At 46.2% G+C, this 26,511-nt stretch overlaps 1 protein-coding gene across 1 annotated transcript in view; it reads left to right on the top strand.

Annotated features, from left to right (window-relative positions):
* The window catches only part of LOC119461751 (beta-hexosaminidase subunit beta-like), a 90,800-nt gene that overhangs the window by 47,418 nt on the left and 16,871 nt on the right, over positions 1-26,511 (top strand). The window contains 6 exon segments of the mRNA XM_037723125.2: positions 8,366-8,558; positions 11,268-11,424; positions 15,063-15,125; positions 15,127-15,259; positions 22,534-22,624; positions 23,201-23,305. Coding sequence (XP_037579053.1) covers positions 8,366-8,558; positions 11,268-11,424; positions 15,063-15,125; positions 15,127-15,259; positions 22,534-22,624; positions 23,201-23,305 — 742 coding nt within the window.

The following is a 26,511-nucleotide window of genomic DNA, read 5'->3' as shown; positions in this document are numbered from 1 at the left end:
TTTATCATAGTTTGATGGACACGTCCCATCCCTGTGACAGCATTGAGACAGAATAATACCCGTGTCACACGGGCACCCACAAACTCCTTTAGGATAAGGGAGCGCGAAACTTCCTAAGGGAGTTCGACCTCAAGGAAGTTGTGGCCGTGTCACACGGCCTATAACAAGTTTTCAAAGGAAGCCGCCAGAGGCGCTATCAGCGGCGTTTGATGTTTGTAAATTACAAAAATGTAACTTCTAATTACGCTCGTAGCTATTATAATTAACGCTCCTTCCATAAAAAATACTATTTATTATATTTGATGCGAAAAACATGCACTTCGCTAAAAATCAGTGCGCCCGCTAAACATAGCAGTGCTGACAGCGACGTTAGCCACCCTGCGCTTCTCTGTGTTCCTTTGCGGCGTGGCGAGTATACTGACCCTTTTCGCGACGTGGGCGCTGCCATGTTTGATCACGTGGTGACGCGTCCATTGCTTGCCTCAGCCGCCTCCGTTGCCTCCGCGTTTACAATGCAAGCGCGTGACGCCGGCGCGGCGCAGCAAACCTCTGTTTCAACGCGTATCGTAGACGGTGACTGCGCGCACGACAAGAAGCTTTGGCCACAGCTTTAGAGGACATGTAAGTGCTTTCAGAGCTCATTACGCCTTGTCCAAACGGCGTGAGCAACGTATACGGTGCTTGTACTAAAAGCGGGGCTAGAAATGTATTCCAAGCTGTCCAAACTTTCCGCTTATGATTTAAATCGGGATTAGTGTGCTCTGCGTTCTTTATTTGGCAAACATTTTGAACCAGCGGCTGGTCATATTTCTGACTCAGTAAAGTTCCTCGGTGCGGCCACTATCTGATTGTTTATTTTTAGCGTAATCACTCGCGCGTATGCTCTGCTGCGATACATTTGTTCTTGCTGCGCACAAAGCTTGGAATTTAAATGGTCTGTACTTTGTGGTATAGCCCGTAGCATAGACGTATTATCTCTAGTCCCTCGCTTACTCTGTGGACCGTCACGAAACATTCAGCTTCCAGCATTCGTGTCTTGTTGGTGTAGTCGCCGCCACTCATGCTCCGGCACATTGATTCAAGTGTGCGCCTATTCACTCACACATTGGCGATAGGGTGGGCGTAATTTTTCATGCGAGTAAGGGTGGATGTATGTAGAATGCAGATAACGTGCGGGAAACTTACTATGCCAGTAAGTGGCACTACTTCATTTTGTAACGAGCGGTACTCAATCCCAAGTGCCGACGTTCCGGAATTGAAGTTCTTTCTTTGGAGGTTAGCTATACAGCGCACGTGGGTGAATTATATTTCTTTAAGCTTGACGAAAGCCGTGCATCGCGAAGGGCGCCAACACAGGCAGTCCTTATGCAGCAGCTGCGACACAGGTTGATTCCATTCATTAATAGACAGTTTTAGCAGAGCTCCGCTCCGCTCAGATTTCACGCTCTGAGATACTGCAGTGAACTTCGTAGATTTCTCATTTGATAAGCGCGTCTTGCCGAGACGCGAGCGATGCGCTACCAACTCGGCTGCAAAATGACGAAGAGGCCAAGTAGACACGCTGTCACGCTCCGCTCAATCGGCTTTGTAGCGGAGCGAGGGATGCGGTCTTCGTTCCGCTGACGGTACGAGCCTTGTGCGCAAGCGCATTAGCGTTCCCGCTAAGCGGTTGTGTGGCATTTGCTAGCATATGCCGGTCTGAGCGGAGCGGACAGCAAGCGCTCAGCTAAAACACTCGTAATATGTGAATCACTATTTTTGCAGCGAATTACCGCACACGTCTTCCCTTTATCGTTGCACATTTTGCAGCATGAATTGGGCACAGTGCATTAGCGCACACCCAGTAGCATTTCCGACAGCTGATCGCACAGTAGGAGGGTAGACGAAGTAATGGTTTCGTATTCGTGCGCATTCGCTGAGGCAACGTATGGCGCGCCGCCGAAAGCGTCATCTCGTTCCTCTAGAGCAAACTGCTCCGCGAAAAAGGTCAATAGGCTCTGCACGGCTCTGCGTTGTTTTACCCGAACAATACTCAACATTTCGTGCACTGTGATCTCGTGAGCTTTTATTTTGTGCACTGTGCCGTGTCAGTCATGAGTGACGATCGCGCAAGACGAAGTGTAGGCCTATAACCTATACAGGTCGATAGTATAGTCCAGCAGCAAGCATAAATGTTGCTGAATTGTACTTGAACGTTTATTTATTTCAATAGAACTGTTTTGAAAAACACTAGACATTATTTTAATGCTAACCATAATTAAATTCTCAGCTTTACAACAACAAGCATGAGCACGAGAGTACTTCCTTCAGCCGCTGAGGGAGATCGCAGATCTCCCTTGACCAAAAGCTCCGTTAAACTCCCTTATTGGAAGGGCGACCGTATGACATCACACGCATCTCCCTCAAGATAAATACGATGGAGTTAAAAGGAGTGTGCGGATGCCCGTCTGACATCGTTGTGTTGTGTTGATCAAGGCAATAGTGGTGATTCTTCGTGCGTCTATCTACACTGCTCTCCTCGCGCAAACGGGAGAGCAGGAATATTGGGCATGCTTGGTATTGGAGCGGAGAAGAGAGAATTAGTAAAATACGGCGTTTTAGAACAGGAAAATTGTCCATTCTGTAAGAAGTGCTTTCGTTAACTGCGGTAGCGGACACGTACCTTGCAACTATTATATTGTTCTCAAGAAATTGTTCTCTGTGAGCTTGTTTCCGTTGCTGTCGTTGTAAGCAGGGGGTGGCGGGGCTAGTCAAGCTGCAAGCAGCTTTTTTCCCGCTATCCTCACCATTTATGTACATTTTTGTCATATTGATGTGCCATAATGGTGAAATAAAGAAAATATCAAAATATCAAATATCAAATATACTTTTTAATGTTGACCTTCAGCATTCAATCACATGAGCTACGCTGTGCCTCCGTTCTTGCTGGTATTGGCTACTAATGGTGACGGATGATAAAAAGGTCAATCAAAAGCCCGGATAGTGAATTCTTCATACGATCCCAGTAGGTGAACTTGTTCTAATTAGAGCTTTACTGAAAAAAATGTCGCAGTTTTGTGCGAAAGGCGAAGCATCGACTGCGATAGCAGATTAGTATACAGCTATAAGAAGTGATGATAGTAGTTTTATCGGCCGTACAAACTCGTAAGCATTCATGACACCATGAACGCTGTAGTGAGGAAGCGCAGCAGCAGCAGCGAGTGAATTGACTCTCGTGCTGCTCCCGCTTCAACGCGAAATAAGCGACGAGAACACAGCGCATACAAAGCTATCAGAACTCGGCGCACTCTGTCCCCAACACATATAATTTTCAAGAGAGAGCACGCGCAGCCGCGTCATACACTGCAACTGGCCAATAAACACTCGTTTCCAGCTTCTTGGCATCAAGGCTGCCTAAGACGAGGCCCTTGCTATGCATGAGCGAGAGTAATAAGGCGATCTCGTGGGCTCTATTTTGTGCTTGTTTCGAGTTTCCAGTTGTGCTAGAAATATACAACACGGAAAATAATATTAGTAGTGCTAAAAGTTGTCATTACAAATTCACGTGGGGCCTTTGCTTGGAAATCTTTCATAGTTTTCTATTGTACCCTTGTTCCTGGGTATAAAGAAAAAAAATCAATATTTTGATCTTTAACAGATATTCACACTTCTAGCTATTCACTTCCCAGTGGCTTAGCGCGCATCTCGCACCACTCCACCCTCTCTCACAGTGAACGGTATTCAAAGCGGAAGTATTTGCGTTACAAAACAACTCCATGACATTGCCTGGCTTCTCACTTAAAACTTTTGTAATTCTCCCAAAGTAACATGTTTATCGCCAGTAGCAATTCGATTGCTCTCTAAAGCATCTGGAGCCATGCGGTCACATTGCGCTGTCCCTGCTGCTGAATAATGCGCTTTTGGCAACGTACATTTGAAGAGAAGATATGGTGCAAACCTTTTGTTTTTGAGATATTACAGTAAATTACTATAACACCGTGATTATCGAGTCGGGGTACCTCTTGCGGTGGCACTTATGGCGCGTTCAGGCACGACAAACGTTCTGTCGCGCGAGGAGCCGCGGTATAGTCGGCTACAAGATGGGCTTGTTCAGACCGGATCTCTCGCATGGTGCGATGCCTCCTTCGAACTCACACGAGATGCGCGCAAACTCGCCGCATCACTTCTCGCAGGTTTGGTCCGAATTCGTGATTAGTTCAGAAGTATTTAGTATGTGTCTAGCAAATAAAAAAAACACAAAACGAAATACACTTCACACACAACATGTACACACGCATACGCTAACCAGCTTCCATAAAAATTGGGAATCGCAGTCGCGTAACGTTTGGCTCCGGGCTGCTTTAGCACCCTAAAGACTCGCACTGTAGCTACAACGACCGTATTTAATCCAACAACACCCTGTTGATCGTGCTCACGACTACAGCGTGTGCATCACTGTGGTGCTGGTCTCGACTGTGCTACGCAGTCCAAGACGTCGCTCGCGCGCACCATTTCACAATTACATATACACAGCGCAGGATAAACTGCCTTATTATTCCTATATATATATATATATATATATATATATATATATATATATATATAGAGAGAGAGAGAGAGAGAGCAATAAATTTTGCAACGTGATTGAACTATCAAGTTAATTTTCTCTGACCCAACAGTGCAGAGAAAAGAAAAAAATACTACGTAATTATGATGAAGGCCTGATTTTTCTCTCACCAACACGAGAAACCCATTCTGTCACCCGCCGTGGTTGCTTAGTGGCCATGGTATTGGGCTGCTAAGCACGAGGCCACGGGATCGAATCCCGGCCACGGCGGCCGCATTTCGATGGAGGCGAAGTACGAAAACACTCGTATACTTAGATCTAAGTGCGCTTTAAAGAACCCCGGGTGGTCCAAATTATTCCGGAGTCCCCACTACGGCGTGCCTCATAATCGGATCGTGGTTTTGGTACGTAAAACGCCATAATTTAATTTCATTTAATACGCACTCTTAATCCACAGATATGTTAATGCGCACAACGTCAACGTACTACTCAGTGAAGTTGTCCTATAGACTTCTTTTCACATGAACCATGGCACAAATGCACAACACCAGCAAATATACAGGCAAAGAACGACGTCACTGGACAGGCCTGCGCCATTTGCAAGATTACTAGCCAATGTTTACAACCGAGGACATCTTCCGCCCCTATCCCCTCCGGTGTTTCGTAATACTGATTGTCTTGCGACAAACGATGCTTTCTTTCCGGCAACGAAAATTGGTCGTGCACCGATCGGCGCGACGAGAACTATTTTCTGTCGCGCGACGTCGCGCAACGTTATTTCGCGGTAGCTGATGTTATCGCCCACCGGAAATTTCCAGTGTGAACAGCGGTTCGATAACCCTGTTTTGACGCATTGGACAACTCTTTCAGTCAATGTTTTATTACAAGAATGTAATAAAACATTATCCTGGAGTTTGTGTAAATGTACTGGTGCCACACAGTAACAATATTGAGTCAGACATTAGTACAAGTTCGTCCCTGTGACAACAAACAGGCATTTTGGGCGCAGTCGCCTTTCACAGGTGTCGTCAGAAGGGAGGGTGGAAAGTGAGGGGGCGTGGTTGACGAGCAGCCTACAGACACATGAGAATGCTGCCCCCTCGCACTCAATCTTACGTAACAAGCCACAAGTTGACGCCATTTCACGTTTACTTGCGGTTATACTATGTACCGTGGCAGTCTTGGTCATTTGCATACCGCGCTTTTTCAACGCGCCGCTCCACAATAAGCATATGGGCACATTACACGCTACACTATATGCGCTCATGGGCAGACGAAATTCCGCGTCTAGGCAAGAACTGACATTGACAGTAGCCACCCCTGGCAAGGTATAGTTTTCTATAACGTATCGTAACAAGGTACCAGACTCTACGTCATCACTAGAGGCCGGATCTTTAGCCATTAAAAAAGCGCGTTTTAGGCGCCAAAAATAGGCAGGCAAAGCAACGTTTTAGGCCTTCCAACGTCGTAAATATAGGCACAATAAATTTCTGCATAAATGCAAATAATTTCAAACAAAGACGTGTGCGACCTGTATCTACGACAGGAAAACAAGAAATGTTACAGTTTATGATGGCACAAAGGCGCCAACAGTTGAACATAGCCGTGCAATTGTCCCATAAAACTGCTGGACTAATGACGATCATTTGGCGTAATTCAACAAGCACACTGCTCATATTCATGTTCAATGGACACTGTACTCCAGCGTTGCATAAAGTGAAACAAGGATGAAATAGAATACTTGAAAGCTGGGAATACTGATAAAAAAGCGCTACTTTAGTGTCCGCCTGACGCAATTAAATTAAGACACAACAAAAGCAGACAAATAATAAATGCAAGAAAGATTACAATTTATTAAAAAATTAAGATGTTCTTACATGACGACTTTTAGGTACAAGTCTGGCAACTTTCTCATATACAATGACATTATCGGAATTGTACCGGCAAAACGCCCCTACACTGCCAAATACACTTCCGCCCAATTGAAGTGCACGTGTTTGAAGAAATCTGTTTGGAGAGCACGCGGAACGTAGCCTAAGAATCACTGTGAAGATTGTGGAAACAATAGCAAACTAAGAAGTGTGTAAGATTGGGCTTCTTGGTAAAACGTGCTTCAAGGTAGGTTAACAGCGCAAGGCTACCAGAGCGGACAGAAGAGAGAACAGAGCACTGAACTTCCAACAGTTTATTTTATTTCCAGAAAGCATCGCTATTTATACAGTGACACAATAGCACACCAACCGTGCGCAGAACGCCAAGACAAAACCACACAAAATTCAAGCGTGGTGATAGCCCGAGGTATCTGATCTCTTTGGCAGTGAGAGCGACAGAGGGGGTACTGATGCAACCATCCCTCAAACGTAGAATTTCTCCCTCTTCGATTATCTCCCGTGTAGCACGGTCTCTGTGTTTCGCGATGATACTCCATTTTTTTTAAATCTTGGCCTGCATCCACATGCACAGCAGTAGGCAGAAAGCCATCCCTGTTTTGCGCGGTCTACATTGTACTTGTGTTCCTTCAGACTTTCATTTAGCATCCAGGCCCAAACGAGAGTGCCGTATCGCACATCAAAAGAAACCTATGGATTCCGCGGACAACGTCGTTTACCGGCTTCCCCTGTCTCGTGGCAAATATTATATCGGACAGACGGGCCGCTGCATAAATGAAAGGCTGAAGGAACACAAGTACAATGTAGACCGCGCAAAACAGGGATGGCTTTCTGCCCACTGCTGTGCATGTGGATGCAGGCCAAGATTTAAAAAAAATGGAGTATCGTCGCGAAACACAGAGACCGTGTTACACGGGAGATAATCGAAGCGGGAGAAATTCTACGTTTGAGGGATGGTTGCGTCAGTACCCCGTCGGTCGTTCTAATTGACAAGAGATCAGATACCTCGGGCTATCACCACGTTGAATTTTGTGTGGTTTTGTCGTGGCGTTCTCCGCACGGTTGGTGTGCTATTGTGTAACTGTTGGAAGTACAGTTGGTGTGAATAAAATAAACTGTTGGAAGTTCAGCGCTCTGTTCTCTCTTCTGTCCCCTCTGGTAGCCTTGCGCTGTTAACCTACGTTGACAAATAGCAAACTACCACCATCTCCAGATTTTTGGATTCAAAATTATTCCTTTTGTCACTGAGAATGATCTTGTACACTGAGAAGGAACGCTCGACGGCAGTGAACACCTTAGAAAGTAAATTACAAACAAAACAAAAGCCGCGTGCACATCACATTTTTCTTTCTTCTTTTGCTCTTTACTCCCCTTTTCTCTGACGGCTCACCGCGGTTTCGCATTCGCCAACCGCGGCGCAACTGCTGCTAGCGGTTGTTTTCCGAAAGTTGATTGAACTAAAGGACTACGTTAAACACCATAGAGTTCCGAACAGTCAATGTTGCCCGGTAACATGAATAACGGTCCCTAACGGCACTCGAAAGCGAAACTTGAGGCTAAATAGTGTTCATATAGGCGCCGATATTGAAAATAGGCATTTATAGTCATTTATAGGCATTTAGGCACAAACGCCAAAATAGGCATTTATAGGCACTATAAAAACACTATAAAACCCCTTTTTAACCTCTTATTCACGCTCATATATGAAAGTGGGGTGATAGGAGCGCAAGGAACAAAAAAGGCATTTGCCTAAAATCCGGTCTCTAGTCATCCCCCATCTCGTTACACAGTCAGGAAATATGTTTATAGAAAAAGGCATATGGCTGCTTTTGCTGCAGGGAAATATCTTTTAACCGACAACACTGCAAGTTGAGAGCTAAAATGTTTGATGCCTGTTAAAAAAAGCGATCACACGACTGTCGTCATGCAGACGCGCTGACGCCCTGCTATGGAAACGGCAGCAGGGGTACCGATAAACCAGGCGCACACGCGGCCTTCGAGATGCTCGACCCGACTAGGAACGTCAGCTACAACTTGGTGCAGCAGCTGATCTCCCAGGTGGCCCGGGTCTTCAAGGATCCATACGTGCACCTCGGCATGGACGAAGTATATTACGATTGTTGGTACGACGAATCAACAAAAATGGGAAATTTTGCTCTCGCATGGCCTAATACAAACTCCAGGCTGCACGCATTAAATAATCAAATGAGTTCTTGCGAAATGCATTACGTGAAAAAAAGTTTATGATGGCGAAAGTTGATATGCTCCTCAAGTTCCTGGAACACGCAAAGAGATACCATTAGCGTCTCTCGGGTAAAAAAAGAAATAAAAAAAGTGCTTTGCAGTTGAAGAAATAAACAAAAAGATTGATATTGTCGCCACCGTTTTTAGGAGGTGGTCGCCTTACGAAACTAAGCTAACGCGGAGGATATGATAATCAGGCAAGCACGAAATAATTAATTCAAACCACACAATCGCTGAAAAAAAGAAGACTTATTGGTTTTACATATCAAAACCACACCCGGTGTTCTTTACCAGGTGTCTAAATCTAAATGAACGAGCCTTTTTGCATTTCCTTCCCGCCAAAATGCCACCGCCACGGCAGGGACTTGAACTCGTGACCTAGTTAAAGCTCAGTAGCACAACGATCATAAAAAATTGTTGTGCAACTATTTACAAGGTGCAAGATGTTTCAACAAAAGGAAAACTGACATAATTCCACTATATGTAATAACATTTTTTGGAACTTTGAAGATGTGATAAGGTGACAGTTTTTACGTTCACATAAGCGTCGAGTTTGGCAAAGTCGTTCTGCGGAGGTCCTCCAGATGGAGGCGTAAAAAGTTTCATCCACTTGACAGTAGCTTCATGTTTAAGCTTGGTTGTTCGTTGTCGTTTTGTGTAGCTTGTTAGCTTCGTGCTATACTACTGTCGGGTGGAGGATAATTTTCTCTGTTCTGTAGTGGTGCTGAAAATAAAATATTTTGTTTGATCCCGGCTGCCGCAGCGGCCTTTACGTGGAAGCCAGAGGCAAGAACAGACAGTGTACTTAGATTTAGGTATGAGGTATTTAAAGAGATACATCCTTTTTGTTTTACACTAGTGAAGAACAGAAACAGCTGAGTGGCAGTCGTAAGCTGGGAACTTCGGCTTCGTCTATTAACCAATGCCTTGCTTAGTAGACGTTGCCGCCAGTGCCATTGAGCCACTACGTTTTGCCAACTGCATGGATTAGCTGTCAAGCTTCTGTGAAATAGAATTTATGTGAGATAGTTAGGGAGAGGAAACTGCGCATAATATGTACAACAAACTAGTTATCCAGTGTACCAAAATGCAAGAAGTTGAGACGCTCTAAAATGGCTTATTTTGAGTAGGCGGGGGGATCCGAGAACCAAGCTAGACAGGAAAGCAGACTACTTCGCACAGTCCTATCACGCCCTATGGTCTGCTCTCAATTCAATTTCAAAAAAGAAATTCATCATACGTGGTTAGGATCAAATGGCGTTGTTTGGAAGAGACAGCGTACAGAATACCGCAAAAGCCAAATTACTTGGCAGTATCCTTATCCTTTCTCCATCGCAACGTGTGACATGAAATGTCGTATGAAAGCTTCGCACAAAGTGCGTACCTGCGATGCACTCTCATGGCAGATCACATTGAACCTAGACTGCAACTTTTTTCAGAAATGGACTCGTTCGGAGCTAACCTAATACTCGTTGTCTTTTCGTATGCGGGTAGTACGCATTTCTATTCTCACGCAAGGCAAATTTAGCTGGCGTGCTCAAATCACAAGGTTGAATTGCACAACACAAGAACGAAAACTTCCGTGATCAAATTGTCGGACAAGGAATACTCGTCCTGCTTGCGCCTTCCCCTTACCGTCCCCTTTACTACACCCAATCTCGAAGACATCACGTCGTCAAAATGATCGGCGACTCACATAGAGGCCAAATGTCACGTCATTCTGTCGTATTAAACTAAAGTAATTAAGAGCTCTAGGACTTAAATTTTTTATTCTTCCAGGACAGCAGGGCATCATCACTGTTGTGAGGAGTTTACTATTGGTACACAAAGCGCTCGAGGGAATTCGAACACACGGGGAATAAAAAAAGAAAAGAGAACTAGTAGTAGTAGAAAGCCAGGGACCATAACCATGGCAGTGAACCATGACATCTAAACGGTGCCTGTAACGACTTACCTTCTGTTTTGTAGCGTAGCTGTCCGGTGGGTTTAAGCAGTAGCGGATGTGCTACGACAGAAAGTGGTAAAAAAACGTCAACTTCACTCAAAGGTGACATGTTACTTAATATTTTGCACGCTTTTCAGTAAGCAACGCAACTACTCAAGCACCCTTCAGATGCTGCTAAAAAATTATACACTGCAAAATCAGCCGAGATTTTCCGAGCATTACGTAATATGCTTCAATATATTATGAGTTTACAGGGGATACGCGAACTACTGGAAGGAGGCCTTTCGGCACTACGTAGGTTACTTTACACAAGATAGTCGATCTACAGTTAATGCTATTATTGAGACAAGGATAGGGTAGAAAACAGCAATGATGTAGTCAGGAAGAATCTGTGAGAATCGTAGCAGTAAGAGGTGATGCGTTTCTGCTTTATTGCCACTTCTAGGAGGATACGCGCACCATCGTGTAGGAGTCAAGCGCAACGTGTGGGCAAGCGTACTTGCAGAAAGATAATTATCATGTTTCCTATTTTGCATGACATAACAACTGCTTTAGTGCATTGAATCGTGAGAAGCACTAAATTGCGATGCCTTGGCGCAGTCATCATTTACCACTCATTTGTCTCTCTCCCTGGTGCGTGCAGGAAGTCCAGTCCCGAGGTCGATGCCTTCCGTTCGCAGCACCACCTCAGGTGGACGAGTGATGTCGAGCAGTATTACGTCGAGCGAACGCTGGAAAATGTGGCCCGGACAGGGGCCAAGGTCGTGATCTGGCAGGACCCCATTGACAACGACGTGAAGGTGAAAGCCAGCCCTTCGTCTAAACTATAGAGCGTTTTTTCATGGGCGCCGCCATTGCGTAGGTAGTGGCGCCATCTATGGGCAGGTGGCATGCTGGCTTGGGCGAACGCCCGTGTTGTATGCTGTGGTATACGCTCGGTGGCAGTTTCTGGTGCATTTTTTCGCACTCGCGCGGTCTATTTAGCATGAAGTGGCGTATTCTACGTGGGGAACGGTCCTGTGAGGCGAAGTGAAGGAATTTAAGTCTGAAGTTATTAAGCGGCTGGAGTAACTGCTGGTGGTATAGGGCGGACGGAGCACCCAGTGTGAGGTGCGCGCGTTTGTTTGAGCTTACAATCAGCCTCGGATATCAGTTAGGTATTTCTGAAAATTCTTTTCACGAATGTTACCTTACTTCACCATTCTCAGCACTGTAATTCTAAGATCTGGTTTAGCTGCAACGAGTAGTTACGAAACATTTGACGATCCTAAAAGCGTGGGTACCGTTATGCTGGAGAATAAGTCGTGCTGTTTACTTTGAGCAAGCGTTCAAGATGTTATGTGTAGATACACTGGGCGACTGCCTTGTTTGCTGGGCAAGGTGTCCTCCTACAAATAAATAGTTTGGTTAATAATAACCGCATACCGTGCAGCAGTAGCGTACCCAGGATCTCTGCCAGGGGGGGGGGGGGGGGGGTTGACAGTTTGCCAATACCACCTATATAGCACTAATTTCAATTTCTTCACGGGAAATTGTCAAAAGATGCGCTTTTTGTGAGTGTGCAGACGATTGCGCGTCTTACATCTTAGTTGCAGTACTCAAATGCGCAAGGAAAGAAAAGGGGTGAAACAAAAGAGGGGGGTTAAGTCGGCTTCAGGTGAGGGGGGGGGGGGTTACAACCCCCGAACCCCCCCGTCGGTGCGCCACTGCCGTGCAGTGTGAATCACACTTTTCAAGTGGTCGAACGACCAGCTGCAGACTGTGCGAGCGCCCGAGGCAGTACTACATGCTGTGTTATAGATATGTTTGTTCTATATAGGGTATGGTCAAAGTGGTCCAAGCATGCGGCACGACCATGCGGAGTCTTCTTGCGTCGTTATCCCGTGTTCTGTTTTATTTTGCCGCAAAAGGAGGTCATATGAACTTTTTTTTCTTTCAGTCTCCTAGGTTCAGTCATTTACGACGCATTCACCCATCTTACGGAAATTGTGTACTTACATATAGCTTTTGGATTCTCTTTATGCGATCCCCTTTGTACATTGTGCCTTAAAGGGCAAAAAAGGCAATGCCGATCTAAGCACGAAGCAATTGTATGTATCATGTCGGTTTGCCAACCGTAGTGTTCGCTGTGTTGAGCAAAGCCTTCGGCCTCTTGCTGGAGGCTAAGGTAGACATAGTGATTTTAAGTCTAGTACTAGACTTAAAATGCGTGAGAACGATGCCGGTGGCTGATGGAAATGTTTCACAACAACTCTTCATCGAGTGAAAACCGATGCATCCAACACAGTTCAGAACACATACACACCGCGGCTCATGATGCGCGTCGTATTTTTGCACATCCAAGAGAAATTTACAGATACGTAGCTACTGCTGCGCCTAAAGGCTACGCAGTGGTTGTCCGACGACCTCGTAACAACTGACATCCCGTAAATTGCACTCAGAATTAGCTAAAACATCTCCAAATCGTTCCGCAGCGCGCGACCGGCAACACATTCAAGCCGCGCCGGCTCGCACAAGCCAGAGAGGAGGAAAGGCTCGTCGCGCGCCGTTTCCTCCTCGCCCGATGAAAAGGTCTATACAGGGTTTTAAAAGCCAGCTGCAACAAAATTTAGAACCATGTCTCGAAGCCAGGTTTGAGACAGTGTAGATTACGTTAGCCTCCATGCACAAAAAAAAAAAAAGTTACGTTTCGAATACGAGTGGACGCGTCCTGAAGTGCTTGCAAAAGTAGACGGTTTGACTACCGAAACTAAAAACAAAACAAAACGCCGCCATTATTGCATCCTATAACTTTGAGAACCAACGCGGCTCGTCGGCATGACCTTTAATACTGGAGGGCGTCCGCCGGTTCCCGCGGGTTGTTTAAGCATCTCGGGAGCGACCTGGTAGGATTTACAGTTAAACGGATGCGTCTGCTTAGGGGCTTTTTGAAGGCTGTTAAAAAATGTTACAATTACTAACCCTGCAGCTTTCTCAAGATCGCTTTAATAGTGTAGGCTACTCATTTTTTGAGTAACCATTTTAGCCAGACACATTTTGTTTCGTCATCATTAGCCTATACTTACGTCCACGGCAGGACGAAGGCCTCTCCCTGAGACTCCAATTACCCCTGTCTCTTAAAATGGTCGATGCCTTGTCTGGAGCTTCCTTCAAGCCGTGTCTGCTAGCAGTCGGCATAAGATTGGGACTCACGCCGTGGATATATGGAATGGCATTTTGTTTTAGTTAGCTTTTAAAAGCACAATCTTCACGTGTCAAGTTCTCTGGCTCAGCTTCTCAAGCCTGTAGAAAGCACTCTGCTTGGTATATGGCCCGTGTTATTTGTCAGATTGTGTGCTACAGCAGCGCTGGTATCGAGTGCGTTTCTCATGTCAAGGTTACAGAGAAGGGGAGCTCTTTCTGAAAACAAATTGATCAGCTAAACGAAAGCATCATCGGTTTGCTTAGGTTCATTGAATCCACCTCTTCCTTGTCAGTGTTCACGCCTCTGAAAATGGTCGATGCCTTGTCTGGAGCTTCCTTCCAAGCCGTGTCTGCTAGCAGTCGGCATGAACATTGTGACTCACGCCGTGGATATATGGAATGACGGCAAGGGACTTCAAGCTTGAGCGATACGGAGCTGCCATCTGCGGAACGATGCCTCAAAGACTGCAAAGCGAGAACCCCAGCCGGACTTTGTCAAATGAAGACGACGTATGAAAGCCCCCTGCCGTGATTGCATATATCCATGGCGGGTAGTAAGTCTTTACAAAATTGCTAGTAGACAAGGCTCGAACACAAATAAGCAATCGACCGTGTTCAGACGTATGAGCACGACAGAAGAAAGTGGGATCTACGAAAGCCAGGCGACAAAATTCGCGATATGCCAACAATCTGTCATGTATCGCATCCCCCTATCATGCGACCATGCTTACTATATAACGGACAAACAGGACAACCCTTCAATGACTGGACCAGAGAACGTGCTGCCTCAATAAAGGCAACTGCATTCAGCTGACACCTAGCGGCTCATAGCAGAGGCTGTGCGTGTCAAGCTCATTGTCACAGGGTCCGCCTGTGGAGAAAGAGTAACAACAATCAAGAACGGGGAAGCGTGAGGGCTGTTGGGATTTCTGAAAATGGAACACGCGTGTCAGCACCACCTCAGTAACTCTGACACCTAAACAAAGAGCATATCTTTCCCGCAGCTTGTTTTCAATCGCGTATTGACGCCCTTTGCGTGGCCGATACGAGGCAGAGATGCTGTGTATCTGTTTTTAGATTTTTGCGCGTGTACTACCTTTTCGTATGTATATATATCTGCGTGCGCGAAATAAGAGAGCTGATAGTTCAGCGACGTCCATGTCTGTCTCTCTGTGTCCCGTGTTGTCAGTTCAGCTGTTCAAACTCGCCTTAAGCTCGCGTGGCGCGGCCATTAACCGCACAAACGCGCTTGCAGGCTTCGCCCCAGAATACGGTGGTGCAGGTGTGGAAGGGCATCGATCCTCGGACACTCGTTCCCTTGGCCCGAGTACGCGGCCTCCCTCGCTCAGCGCGGATATGAGCTGGTGATCTCCAGCTGCTGGTATGTCGACCACTACGAGCATTTGAAGGACTGGGCGTTCTATTACAACTGTGACCCGAGGGATTTCGGCGGTAAGCACCGCGCATCTCCTATAACCAGCGCCTCTTAGCAGGTACTCAGGTCATGTACCACAGCGGCAGTGTAGGCAGTAGAGTGTCCATAGATCAACAATTTCGCCAGCATGCCAGTAAAGGTGCATTCACACGACCGGGCGGAGGAGGAATTTTGGAAGCCGATAGCGTATCACGTGACGTGCGCGTCATCAAAACGTGCCGCCCTCGCCTAGTCCGGCCTCCTCTGCTCGCGGTCCGGATTGAAAATGATCGCCGGTATTTCCGTCCATCTGTTTGGCGGTCGTCTGACCTCAATTTAGCTTAGTCAGTGTCAAGTCTGTCAACATTGGACGGATTGGCGTGGTTACGATGGCGTGTTGTCGGCTTGAAGCAACGTGTGTTTTTGTTGTGCAGCAGTGACCACGTGGGCTTTTGTTGCGGGGCAGCGGGAAAGGCGAGTCGTGGTTGCGCGCGCATTTAAATTTACTCAGACCGCGCAGCGTGACCTCAACATGAGTGAGGTGCACAAGAAAACGATAAGTGACGAGGCAACCGTCACTTTTTTGGTTCTTGTTAAGGGATTCACAGCGCTATGGAATATAGAGCACGCCGATTATGTAAACGCGCAGCTGGTAAGCGTTGGAGTCGAGAGTAAGCACACGGATTCCGCAAACGGCGCTCAGGCTGTGTGGATGCCACCTAACTCGGCTGCGCCAGATTCAAGTGATCACGTGAATGTTTGGCCCACGGAGCAGGCAGGATTTTGCCCTCGCGTGTGTATCCACCTTAAACAACAGGTTGTTTTTGACTGTATTATACCGATGTAGCGATAAATAAAGCCGATATTCACATCATCAGCCTCGATAACTTTTGTTCATTTGGTTTTAGAGGGTCGCCGACGGCTGGCTTTTTGCGAACCATATGCCAGTGGTAGAGTGCCAGAATCACATGTGGGGGGTTCTTGTTTCGAGCCCTAGAAATGCGCGACAATTTTTTTTCCTATGTTACCGTGATACAACATCGAAGTCCAACAGCTACCCCAAAATGATATCGCATCGATTATTGTACTTAAAGTATGCTTCATACAACTGTATTGTATTGAGCTTGCATGCGGGAACATCTACTCGTGCGTATAGTATAGTGCCCCGTGGCAACAACGTGCAAAAAAAAAAAGAAACTTATTCTGGCGAAGCGCCTAGTACGCAGACGAGTTATTTTGACAAACGGTTTACTACGTTTTTCGAGGCCAGCTAGACAGATAGTGGCTGTGCGCAGGCAAAAAGAAAATGATTGCATAAACAAAAAGAAAGTTCTCTTTTATGAGATAAGTGCGCGACATTGAAGTCTGTTGAAGTGCAAGATCAGCGTTGCTGCATTTTGATAGGCTTCGTAATATATTCATGTTCCTCTCTGTGCTCATGTAAAATGCAAAACAAATTGTCAAAATTATCAACCCCAGAACATTTCCCCATTGGCTATAGGTCTATAACTTTCATTTTCGCTTTATTTCACTCTGTGTAGACATCAAATCGTCCTTATTTACCAATACCTTTTTCTCTAAATTTATGGCACTTCCAGAAGTGAGCACCACTTTCTAAACTATACATTGTACAGTGCTTAGAGATTCAAGCGCAATACTCGGACCGCATGGCTTGTCGGCGCTTGTTGTGCCACTGGTGGCCGTGGGGAAACCGAGCTGATGCATTGTGGCATACGATGATGGCGAGAGCATTTGTGGTACGTGCTGAATGCATTAGGCACGCCACCGGAACAAGCGCCGACCACCTAAAATCCCTGAATGCTAGACAAGTAGCGACAACTGCCGGCAGTGCCTCCCGGTTTGTGCCAAGACGAAAAATATTTGCGCGCACCCCACGAACCATTTACATTACGCGGCTGTGTGACATTGAGTGGTCAAACCGGGAGTTCGGTGGCTCTTGTGAATCTGGTCGCTCCTTTCTCTCTGCGTGAACAAACGGATAAGTACTCTGGTTACTGCGGTTATTGCCAAACAGTTAGTGCGAACACAGTTACCGTCATATCTTAGCCATATTATATCAAAGGACATGTCTGAGCGCAAACGTGTGCGTCGGTTGAGAACGGAGAACGACGCGCCCGAGGCATGCGCGGTCTACCATCTGCTACTGGCCCAAACCAGGGGGCGCACTGAAGTTATCGTCCACACTCAACAGCAACTCATACTCATAGTTAAGCAATATTGTAACCAACAGTTTCGACAGCCGTTACTATATATATAAAAACTAATTTGTTCTGGGCGAACTTGTGCCCGTGAACTAAAGGTTGTCACTCAACAAAAGCGTCCCTCGAGCTTCACTTCTTCGAACCTCGTTTTCCTCTTTGTCGCCTCCTGTCGCGTGCCAGTCGTACGATTCCCGCGCATGATCCACCGGTCTGTCGGCACCAGCCCAGCGTTGTCTTGCGGTGTTTTGCTTGACGCTTGCGGTGTGGCGGCTCTTTGAAACACAGGATGTGGCGGCCGTCTTTGGTCTCGCAATGCTGGCGGCAATATAGATACCTCGGCGTATACATAAACGAAGGAAAGACTTACTCAACCACCCATCAAGATAACATGAAAATAAAGGGGAAGCGGAATGCAGCAATAATGAGACACAGAGCACTGTGGGGCCACAATAAGTATGAAGTGGTGCGTGGAATCTGGAAAGGAGTAATCGTGCCAGCGCTAACATTCGCAAATGCCATTCCATGCTTAAAATCGGATATCTTGTCGGGGTTGGAAGTTAACCAAAGATCAGTAGGCCGGATGGCTTTGGGAGCACATGAAACCTCTTTTGAAGTCATAGAACCGCAGAGCAAAATTTGTTTTAAAGAACGACTCAGCAACATGGATCAAAACAAATGGGCGGCTAAAATGCACAAGTATCTGTACCTGAAGAGCGTGGACACAGAATGGAGGAAGACGTCAAAAAGTTGGCAACCAAGTGCAGGGTAATAGAAAGTGTAAATAGACAGCAGGGAGTCATCAGAAAGAGAGAAACAAAGACAGTAAATTGGATGCAAAGAATGGAAACAAAAATGACCATGGATATTTACAAGATTGATAAGAAAGAAATTAGAAGGGAAAATCTGTACGATAACACAAAGGGCAGTACCTTGCTATTTCAGACTCAAAACGGTTACCTAAGGACCAAAACATTCTTGAGGAAATATTTTGAACTAGATGAGGCATGTGTATGCTGCAGAAAAAATCCGGTGACCACTCAACACATCCTAATGGAATGCGAAGGGATTCACCCGGTGAGAAACGTGGGTAACATACACCTACGAGAAGCGCTCAGATTTAAAGTGGACGGAAGCATCAACCGGTCAGCAGTCGAGATAAGCAAGAGGCGTTTAGAATATTGGTGGAAGAAAAGCAGGGAAGAGATTGTTACGACCGGATCTGTTAGTCATAGGTAGCGGAAGGTAGATCTTGAGGGGAAAAAATAAGATTCAGGAGACGTATGCGAAAATGCTAGATAAAAATATCTATAGCATGCCTGGTTAAATAAAGCAGGATATGTGACTATTTGTCCCCGACCCATTTCTAAGGATATTCGAGTTTATCATCATCATCATCATCACCACCACCGAACCCCTAGCTCGGCGGTGACATCAAAGCCTTTCACTACTTTTTGAAGCTCCACGGATTTTACGACTGCCATGTGGTCCGTGTATCACGTTTGAATCGCTCAGCACCGGAATAGGGATGGTCGATGAATTATTTTATTCGATTAACGATTAATAGTTCATCGTTTTAGCCTTTAATCGATTAATCGCTTTAGATGCAGGGTTTTTCATCGATTAATCGATTAATCGAAATTTTTGCCGGGTACATTCAAAAAGGCTGAAACGCAGTTATCTACTTTTGTAGGGCCCTATTTCAATGTTTGAGAGGTGGAACCAAGTTGGAAACACAAGTGTATAAACGTTTGAGCAAAGTAATCTTTACCTTGTTAAAGACTAGTGGCTTCTGACAAGATAAACAATATATGCCAATATAGCGCTATTTTATGTGTTATAAAATATCACTTAGTCAAGAATGAAAAAATTCTGCAGCCCTAACACTCCGTGAAGATGGTTAACTAGCGAAGCTGAAACGTGCAGCCCCGGTATTTATCACTGGATTGATCCCTAGGGTTCATTAAAGTATTTCTCCAGTATGAGGTTACACACACGTTCGGCTGCGACGGAGAGAACGACGTCACTGACGGTATGCCCGCAGTCCGCCGTTGTCGCTTGCGTTCGATGTCTCGAATTTTCTCGGCGGTGTTGTTAGCAGCATTCGCCTGCCACTGCCGCTTGCGAGTCTTCTAAATTAAATTGCTTCAAAAATTAAATCTGTCCGTCACGTAAAACAATGATTGGCTCATGCCCCTATAAGCAATGGCTGATAGCGCCGTAAACCGGCCTCCCCATTACGACGACAGAGGAGAAGTGAAATTCTATGCTGGAATGATTAGCGGCTACGCAGCCAGCTATCGAAGCAGACGACGACGACGAACGCGGGAGCAGTGGCACGAGCGCATGCCGAGCACGAGCACGAGCCAACCCGAGGGGCGCCTACGAGCGAGCTGCGGAAGAAGACGATGACGCTTGAGCGAATGCTGATGATTACAGTTTTGTGTACACAGGCGATTTCGCCTAGCCATATGCGATTTCGCCTATAGTAGGATACAAATTTAGAAACAGCAGTTGGCAAAAAAGGTAGAGGGACCACGCGTGGTTGTGTTACTCCGCCAGCCAATCACAGAAGCAAACAAAATCGTCGTCTTGCGACGTTTTAAAATGGCGTCATACTTGATACGACTGTACTTGTCGTACTTGCACTTTACACTATAATAGTTAAGTGAAAACGTATAAAATTACGCGTTTATAATTTCATTTTCGTGGTTACCGCCTTATTTAGGGAAACTTTGAAGTACGAACTATTTTCAGCCTCGCGGAGGAACAGTGGCTGGCGGTTATGAGGGCGTGGACGGGGCTTCACTGCAGACGACTGCAGTGAAGACGACTGCAGCGACTATACACATACAAAGCGAAGCTTTGTATGTGTATAGTCGGATACATCCGACTATACACATACAAAGCTTCGCTTTAGTAAGGTACATTGCACTATTGAATCCAAGTACAGTACAGTTAAAGAAGGATTAAGAAAAATGGCAAAAGTGAAAGGTGAAGTCCAACTGAAATATGCAAGAAATTGGAATGTACACAGGGGAAAAGAAAGTCAGTGGTTTAGGATTTTAAACCACATAATCTTTTCTACAGAGTGCAGGAATGTCAATTAGCTGGCATGTTTAGGTGAAACCGACACCTACTTTGAATGGCACATAACCAGCATGCGAGAATATAGAACTCCATCGCTGTGTCAAATACATGGTCTAAGCCAGCGCGCATGCTGTGAAACATATTTAGTGGACTGGCAGTGGTACTACGATCAATGACTGAGTCGCTATAGTGTGCCTTGAATTGTGAGGGCATTTCAAGCCTCCGGCTTAACGCGACGTGGTGGCGTGTGCCATATGGGGGGGGGGGGGGGGGGAAGAGAGGGGAAGCGCTCAGCTCGGCATCACTCTGGACTCGGAAAGACAGTCGACAGTCGCTCCACCCCAGCCTCACAGACACTGCTCGTGGGCCGCCATTCCAGTACGATTTCAAAATTCTCGTGCCACTCCTGTCCAACTCTCGAAAACGATTAATCGAACAGGCCTAATCGATTAGGTCGATTAAATGAAAGGTGGACATCGATGACGATTAATCGTTTAGCGGGATACTTTTAATCGATTAATCGATTAATCGTTCATCGATATTACCAACCCTACACCGGAAAAAACAAATATTTCAGTTCAGCACAAAAACATTAAAAGAAAGTGCACGTTTCACCAAGTTATAGTGTAAAATAGAAAAAAGTTGAAGCTATGGTAGGTTTTTGACGTTTCCCGCGAAACCACGCATACTCCCAAACTCGCACCAATCATTGTCACTCGGGAAAACATTTTTTTAATTTTTTTATTGCCCCAGTTCTTGAAAATAATAGAAAGCTTACGAAGCTACTTGCCGCACCCTATTTAAGCTTTTCGATTACGAGACGGCGTGAATAGAACCTCCTCAAATGATGCTAGGGCCAATTTTCTGAAAAACATTGGCTGTGAATCCTTCATAAGTTCAAGCTGAGATCCCACTTATGCACCTTGGTATCGTCCGCCATTATTTTCTAAATAACTATATTTGCTCTGTACCGCAGGTGACGGCTCAACACCTTTGTGTAAAACTGTGGTGGACAAAGTAATAATTACTCTGGAATTCATTTAAGCTGGCTGCCGTATAGCAAGACACTGCAGTAGCTTGAGGCGGCACAATTTTAAATTTATTTTAAATTTCATTACTCGGAAATAAGAGCACTGTGACGACGAGAAACTGAGAAGGAAAAAGACAGGTGGAAGCGCTCAAAGAGCCCTTGTGCATGAATGTGTCATTGTCATTTATCATGCGTCGTCGTCGCGAGGGATAAATCTCTCGGTAATGAAACTGCCAACTAGGCCATTTATGCATCGTATCCCAACTTATCATGATTGCTTTACTCATCTCTGTGGCATTGAAATACTTTGTTAGTATCCGGTAAATCTTTTAAATTCCGCACACTAGGCAACCTGCAGCATTAGCTAAAGACGGACATTCACACATGGTTGAACGTTTTTTTTTTTTTTTTTTTTTTTTGTCGGTCGTTAAAGTTGTCGTCGGCACGATCTATGTTCCGCGCACCAGTTAGTGCACTTAGCTTATGGGATAATAAACTGTTCGTTTAGTACCCAAGCTAACTCGTTAGCTCAAAGAGAGAATATGACCGATTTCCACAACACCTAACATTTCAATTTGGTTATTATTTAACCGAGCTCCTGTTGGCCTAGTACTGTATGGTAAAGCTTTTCTAGCGCCGATTCAGAACGCACTTCTCTGTCCTCTCTAAGCAGCAGGTTGCTGACATTAGGCGTGCATCACTGATCACTCTGCAGCCCGGGGATTGTAGAACCTAACAACTTTTCAACTTGTTGATCATGTTTGTAACACACCAGTGAATACTAGGAAGTGCTTTAAAATGAACTTGTGCTTGTGTGCTTTAAATGAATTGTGTTTGCGCTGGGTCTTAGAAGGATAATTATCATTTAGATTTCCTTCGAACGCACGCACGATGATGCATATTAGTCGTCGCAAGCTTGAGCAAAGTGGCACATAGCTTCAAGATAATTCACTACCTAATTCTATGCCTGCAGGCAGCCGGAAGCATAAACGTCAAGTACTGGGCGGCGAAGCTTGCATGTGGGGCGAGTACATCGACCGCACAAACTTGCTGGCCAGCCTCTGGTGAGTACACATGTGCTGGTGTTCCCTCCTGTGTCAGACGTCACCACATCGAAATTTTCTTGCCCCAATGTTTGAACCTGACTTCGGATACAATGGAAAAGTAACGGCATTGCGAGTCTTAATTCCAGGATTGTGTATCTTTTTTTGTAGGCCACCCCAGAAAATAGTAAGCAAGGAATATGAGTATAAAAGTTAATTCGAAGGCACCAGCAAGTCATCAATTTTTAAACATGCGGCCGACAGCATGTGCCTGCAACACTTTTTAATGATATACGTGGCTACAGGAAAGCGTTTTTTTTTTTTTGCATGTTTGAATTTCAAGCTGTGTACCCAGAGTTGTAATCCAAGAAAAGTTTCGGCGAATCACTAAAATATTTCTAATATTTGCCTCTCTTGGCACACCCGGGCGTCTCGTTGAAACCTAGGCATGGAATACGCGTTTCACGCATTCTACGCAACCTCAGCGCGCGGGAAATTGTGCGTTATATATCATGACAAGGATAACGCACTGTTGAGTAGTTAGCACTGAAACTGATTATCACACTGGCGTACACTGAGCCTTCTTTCTCCTCGCAGGCCAAGGGCTTCGGCAGTCGCTGAGCGCCTCTGGAGTAGCCGCGAAGTGGACAGAGCTGAGCGTGCGGTCGTCAGGCTCAACGCGCATCGCTGCCGCATGCTGAGGTTGGTGCTGGTCGCTGCGGTTGTCCCATTATTTTATTTATCCCATTTTCTTCCGAGTCTGAAAAAAAGCGCGATTTCTTCTATAGCTTATGCCATGTAAACTAATATGAATGCATGTTTGATATCTTTTTTTAGTATATTATTTGGTTGCTTACATTTCTACACTCTGGGTCTGCTTTAACCACGTTCTTTGTTTAAGTTAGGAAGAGCTGCGCAACAAAAGCACGAACACAGGAGAAGTAAACGAAACGAGCGCATTTCGTTAGTGTGGTTTCTGCAACAATCTTCTACAGGATAAATAAATAAATAAATGCCGAGAAAAGGGTGGTCATCTTAAAGGAAACACGCAATCAGTACTTTAGCACTTGTATGCTAGCCTAAATTGATTTCATATAATGCCCTGTAGACCACACTTGCGAATCCTCGCAAGGTAAATCGGTCACACCTTGTTTTCTTTATTTAACAAACGTTCAAGCTCTACCTGGTTCCAGGCTAATTAGCTGATTTATTTATTTATTTAGGAATACTGCTCATCTCACAAGACAGAGTACAGAACATGCCATTTAATAGTCAATTTCGCGCAAGGGTCAGTGTGACTAAAAGAAAACGTCGCCCAGCTGCGCGGTCGCATATATTGCTTTTTTTAAATGCTCTTTTTGAAAGGCCTTCAAAATTTACCCGAATTACACTAGAAATGTTACTAGGTCTTTGATTTAAGACTTTACCAGATATTTTCAAAATCGCCTATGTTATATAGTACAAATTTATTTAATCAGATCTGTTACTCTAACAGCCTGATATTGCCACGCGCTTGTGCCATTTGCTCCCAGAAGAAGACGAGGACGGTCTAGTTCATGAGCGAGTGCCTTGGTCTTTTGTCGGTGCTGCGCTGGCCCTTCAACGACTCGGACTTAATTTAACGGCCTCTTTTAGAAGTCGCCTGTCTATTAGACGTGACATTTTTCTGGTGTACGTGCGGGGTATTCTCGACCCATGCAACACACCCCTCCTAGCAGCAGGAACGCTAGATCGCTACCGGAGCTCACGCCAGTACACCGCGCCAGCTGAAGAATCCAGGGATTGGCCCCTGAGTTTGAGCCTTTACCTGAGAGGACAACGACAACGTCGACAGGCATTGATCCGGTACTACCACTAACCCTGCGACGGCTACTCCGGTACCTCCGGTACCTCCTCGTTCATGGCGACCTTCTTGAAGACGTGGAAGACTGGCTGGCCGACTTCGAGAGCGTAGCTGAGTTCAGTGGGTGGGACGACGAATCGAAGCACCGGAACGGTTACTTCAGTCTTTTGGATGGTGCTCGCACGTGGTTCCAGAACCGCGAAGGCGTCCTGACAACCTGGCGTGAGTTCTGTCGCAGGCTCTTGGACACCTACGCCAGCTCCGATCGCCGGGAACGAGCAGAACGGGCCCTCCAGTCTCGCATTCAGAAGCCTAATGAGAGTGTGGCCATGTACGTGGAAGACATGGTGCGTCTTTTCAGGCGAGCTGACCCTACCATGTCGGAAGGCAAGAAGCTGCGTCACTTGATGCGAGGCGTGAAAGAGCAGCTTTTTGGTGGACTCTTTCGTAGTCCACCCAAAACGGTCGCAGAATTTCTCACTGACGACGTCTCCATGGAGAAGGCCCCGCACAAGCGCTCACACCAATATGATCGGCAAGTGAATCTCTCCTCTGCTACCAGCAGCCTAGGAGCTCTCACGACCGACGTCGAGTCGCTTCGCGAGATTATTCGAGCGGTAGTCCGTGACGAGCTGCGACAGCTGCATTACGCCTTCAGCCAACGTCATCGCTAGCGTTTTGCGTGATGAAGTGCAGCATGCGCTCGGCGCATCACGTTACGAAGCAGCACTTCAGGCCGCTCCACCAGTTCAGGCGTTAACAACTACAAGTGAACCTCGACGCGCAACATAAGCTGACGTTTTAAGACACACCGTCCCGTCGCCGGTGACACCTACCATGAGCGAATACCAGCGTGCGATTTATACCGACGCATTCGTGCCCCCTATCCTTGCACCAGCGCCGCTACCTGCCGTCACCCCGTATGCGATCCTTCAGTCAGCACAGGCGGTTCCTTATTTTGGACAGGCTCGGCCGACGACCGCTCTGTTACTACTGTAGTGAGGCGTATCATTTATACCAAAATTGACAATACCGCCGCCTTGGACTCCAGGGGTTTCCTGTCAATTCGCCCCGACCACGTTTCGGACAACGGCCACCCGAGATTGACGATATTATCACCCCACAGCGCGCGCCACCGTCATCAAGGCGCCAGTCGCGATCGCCGTCACCACGACCATCCTATTCAGGAGGTGCAAGTCGGATGTCGCAAGGACGCTCTCCGAACCCTCGCCTGGAAAACTGACGTCAGCGACCTTTCGAGGCGAGGCCGCTGATACTCGACGTGCCGAAGACCACCAATCGAAGCGACCTCAGACCGACGGAGACTTGACGACGCCGGTGTCTCAGGCTGGAGAATGTTCCATGAACATATCTGTGCTGATCGGTGGTCGAAATGTTACTGGCTTGATCGACACTGGCACTGACTACTCGATTATCAGCGGAAAACTGGCAAGCCGTTTAAAGAAAGTCGTTACGCCTTGGACAGGGACGCACGGACGGACAGCTAGCGGACATGTCGTCAAACCGCTTGGTGTGTGCCCTTCACGGGCGCAAATTCAAAATTATACGTTTCAGATCAGCTCCCTTGTTCTCCGAGAATGCTCCCGTGAATTAATACTCGGAATAGACTTTCTTCGAGAGTATGGATGTCACCTCTACTTGAGAGCAGGAGGGTTGCACACAGGCGTTACCCTCGATGGATGAGAGATACGACTGGCAGCACAGCAAACAAGGATTTAATATGCACGAGAACGGGAAAAGTACAAGGCACACAATACTAAAACCATAATTCAACAAAAATGTTCACTCAATATTAAACACAAAACTCAGACTAAATACAACACTACCAAAAAGTACTCTATCTCGGTTTCGGAGCCTAGCTCCGACTTCTAAGTCTCTAAGTCAGTCCTAGCCCTGACTCGCATCAAAGTCTGGCCACCTTAAATTCGGCCTAACTGCGTCAAAATGGAGAAGTGTGGGTTGTTACGGACCGTCGGTTTGCAGCTCCTCTCGTTGGGTACACGTCGTATTCGTCTGAAGTGTTGCTGGTGCCGTAAGTGCCGAC

The sequence above is a fragment of the Dermacentor silvarum genome, chromosome 8, assembly GCF_013339745.2.
Source record: "Dermacentor silvarum isolate Dsil-2018 chromosome 8, BIME_Dsil_1.4, whole genome shotgun sequence".
In the NCBI taxonomy this organism is placed as follows: Eukaryota; Metazoa; Arthropoda; class Arachnida; order Ixodida; family Ixodidae; genus Dermacentor; species Dermacentor silvarum.
This window is presented reverse-complemented; position numbering and strand designations above follow the sequence as displayed.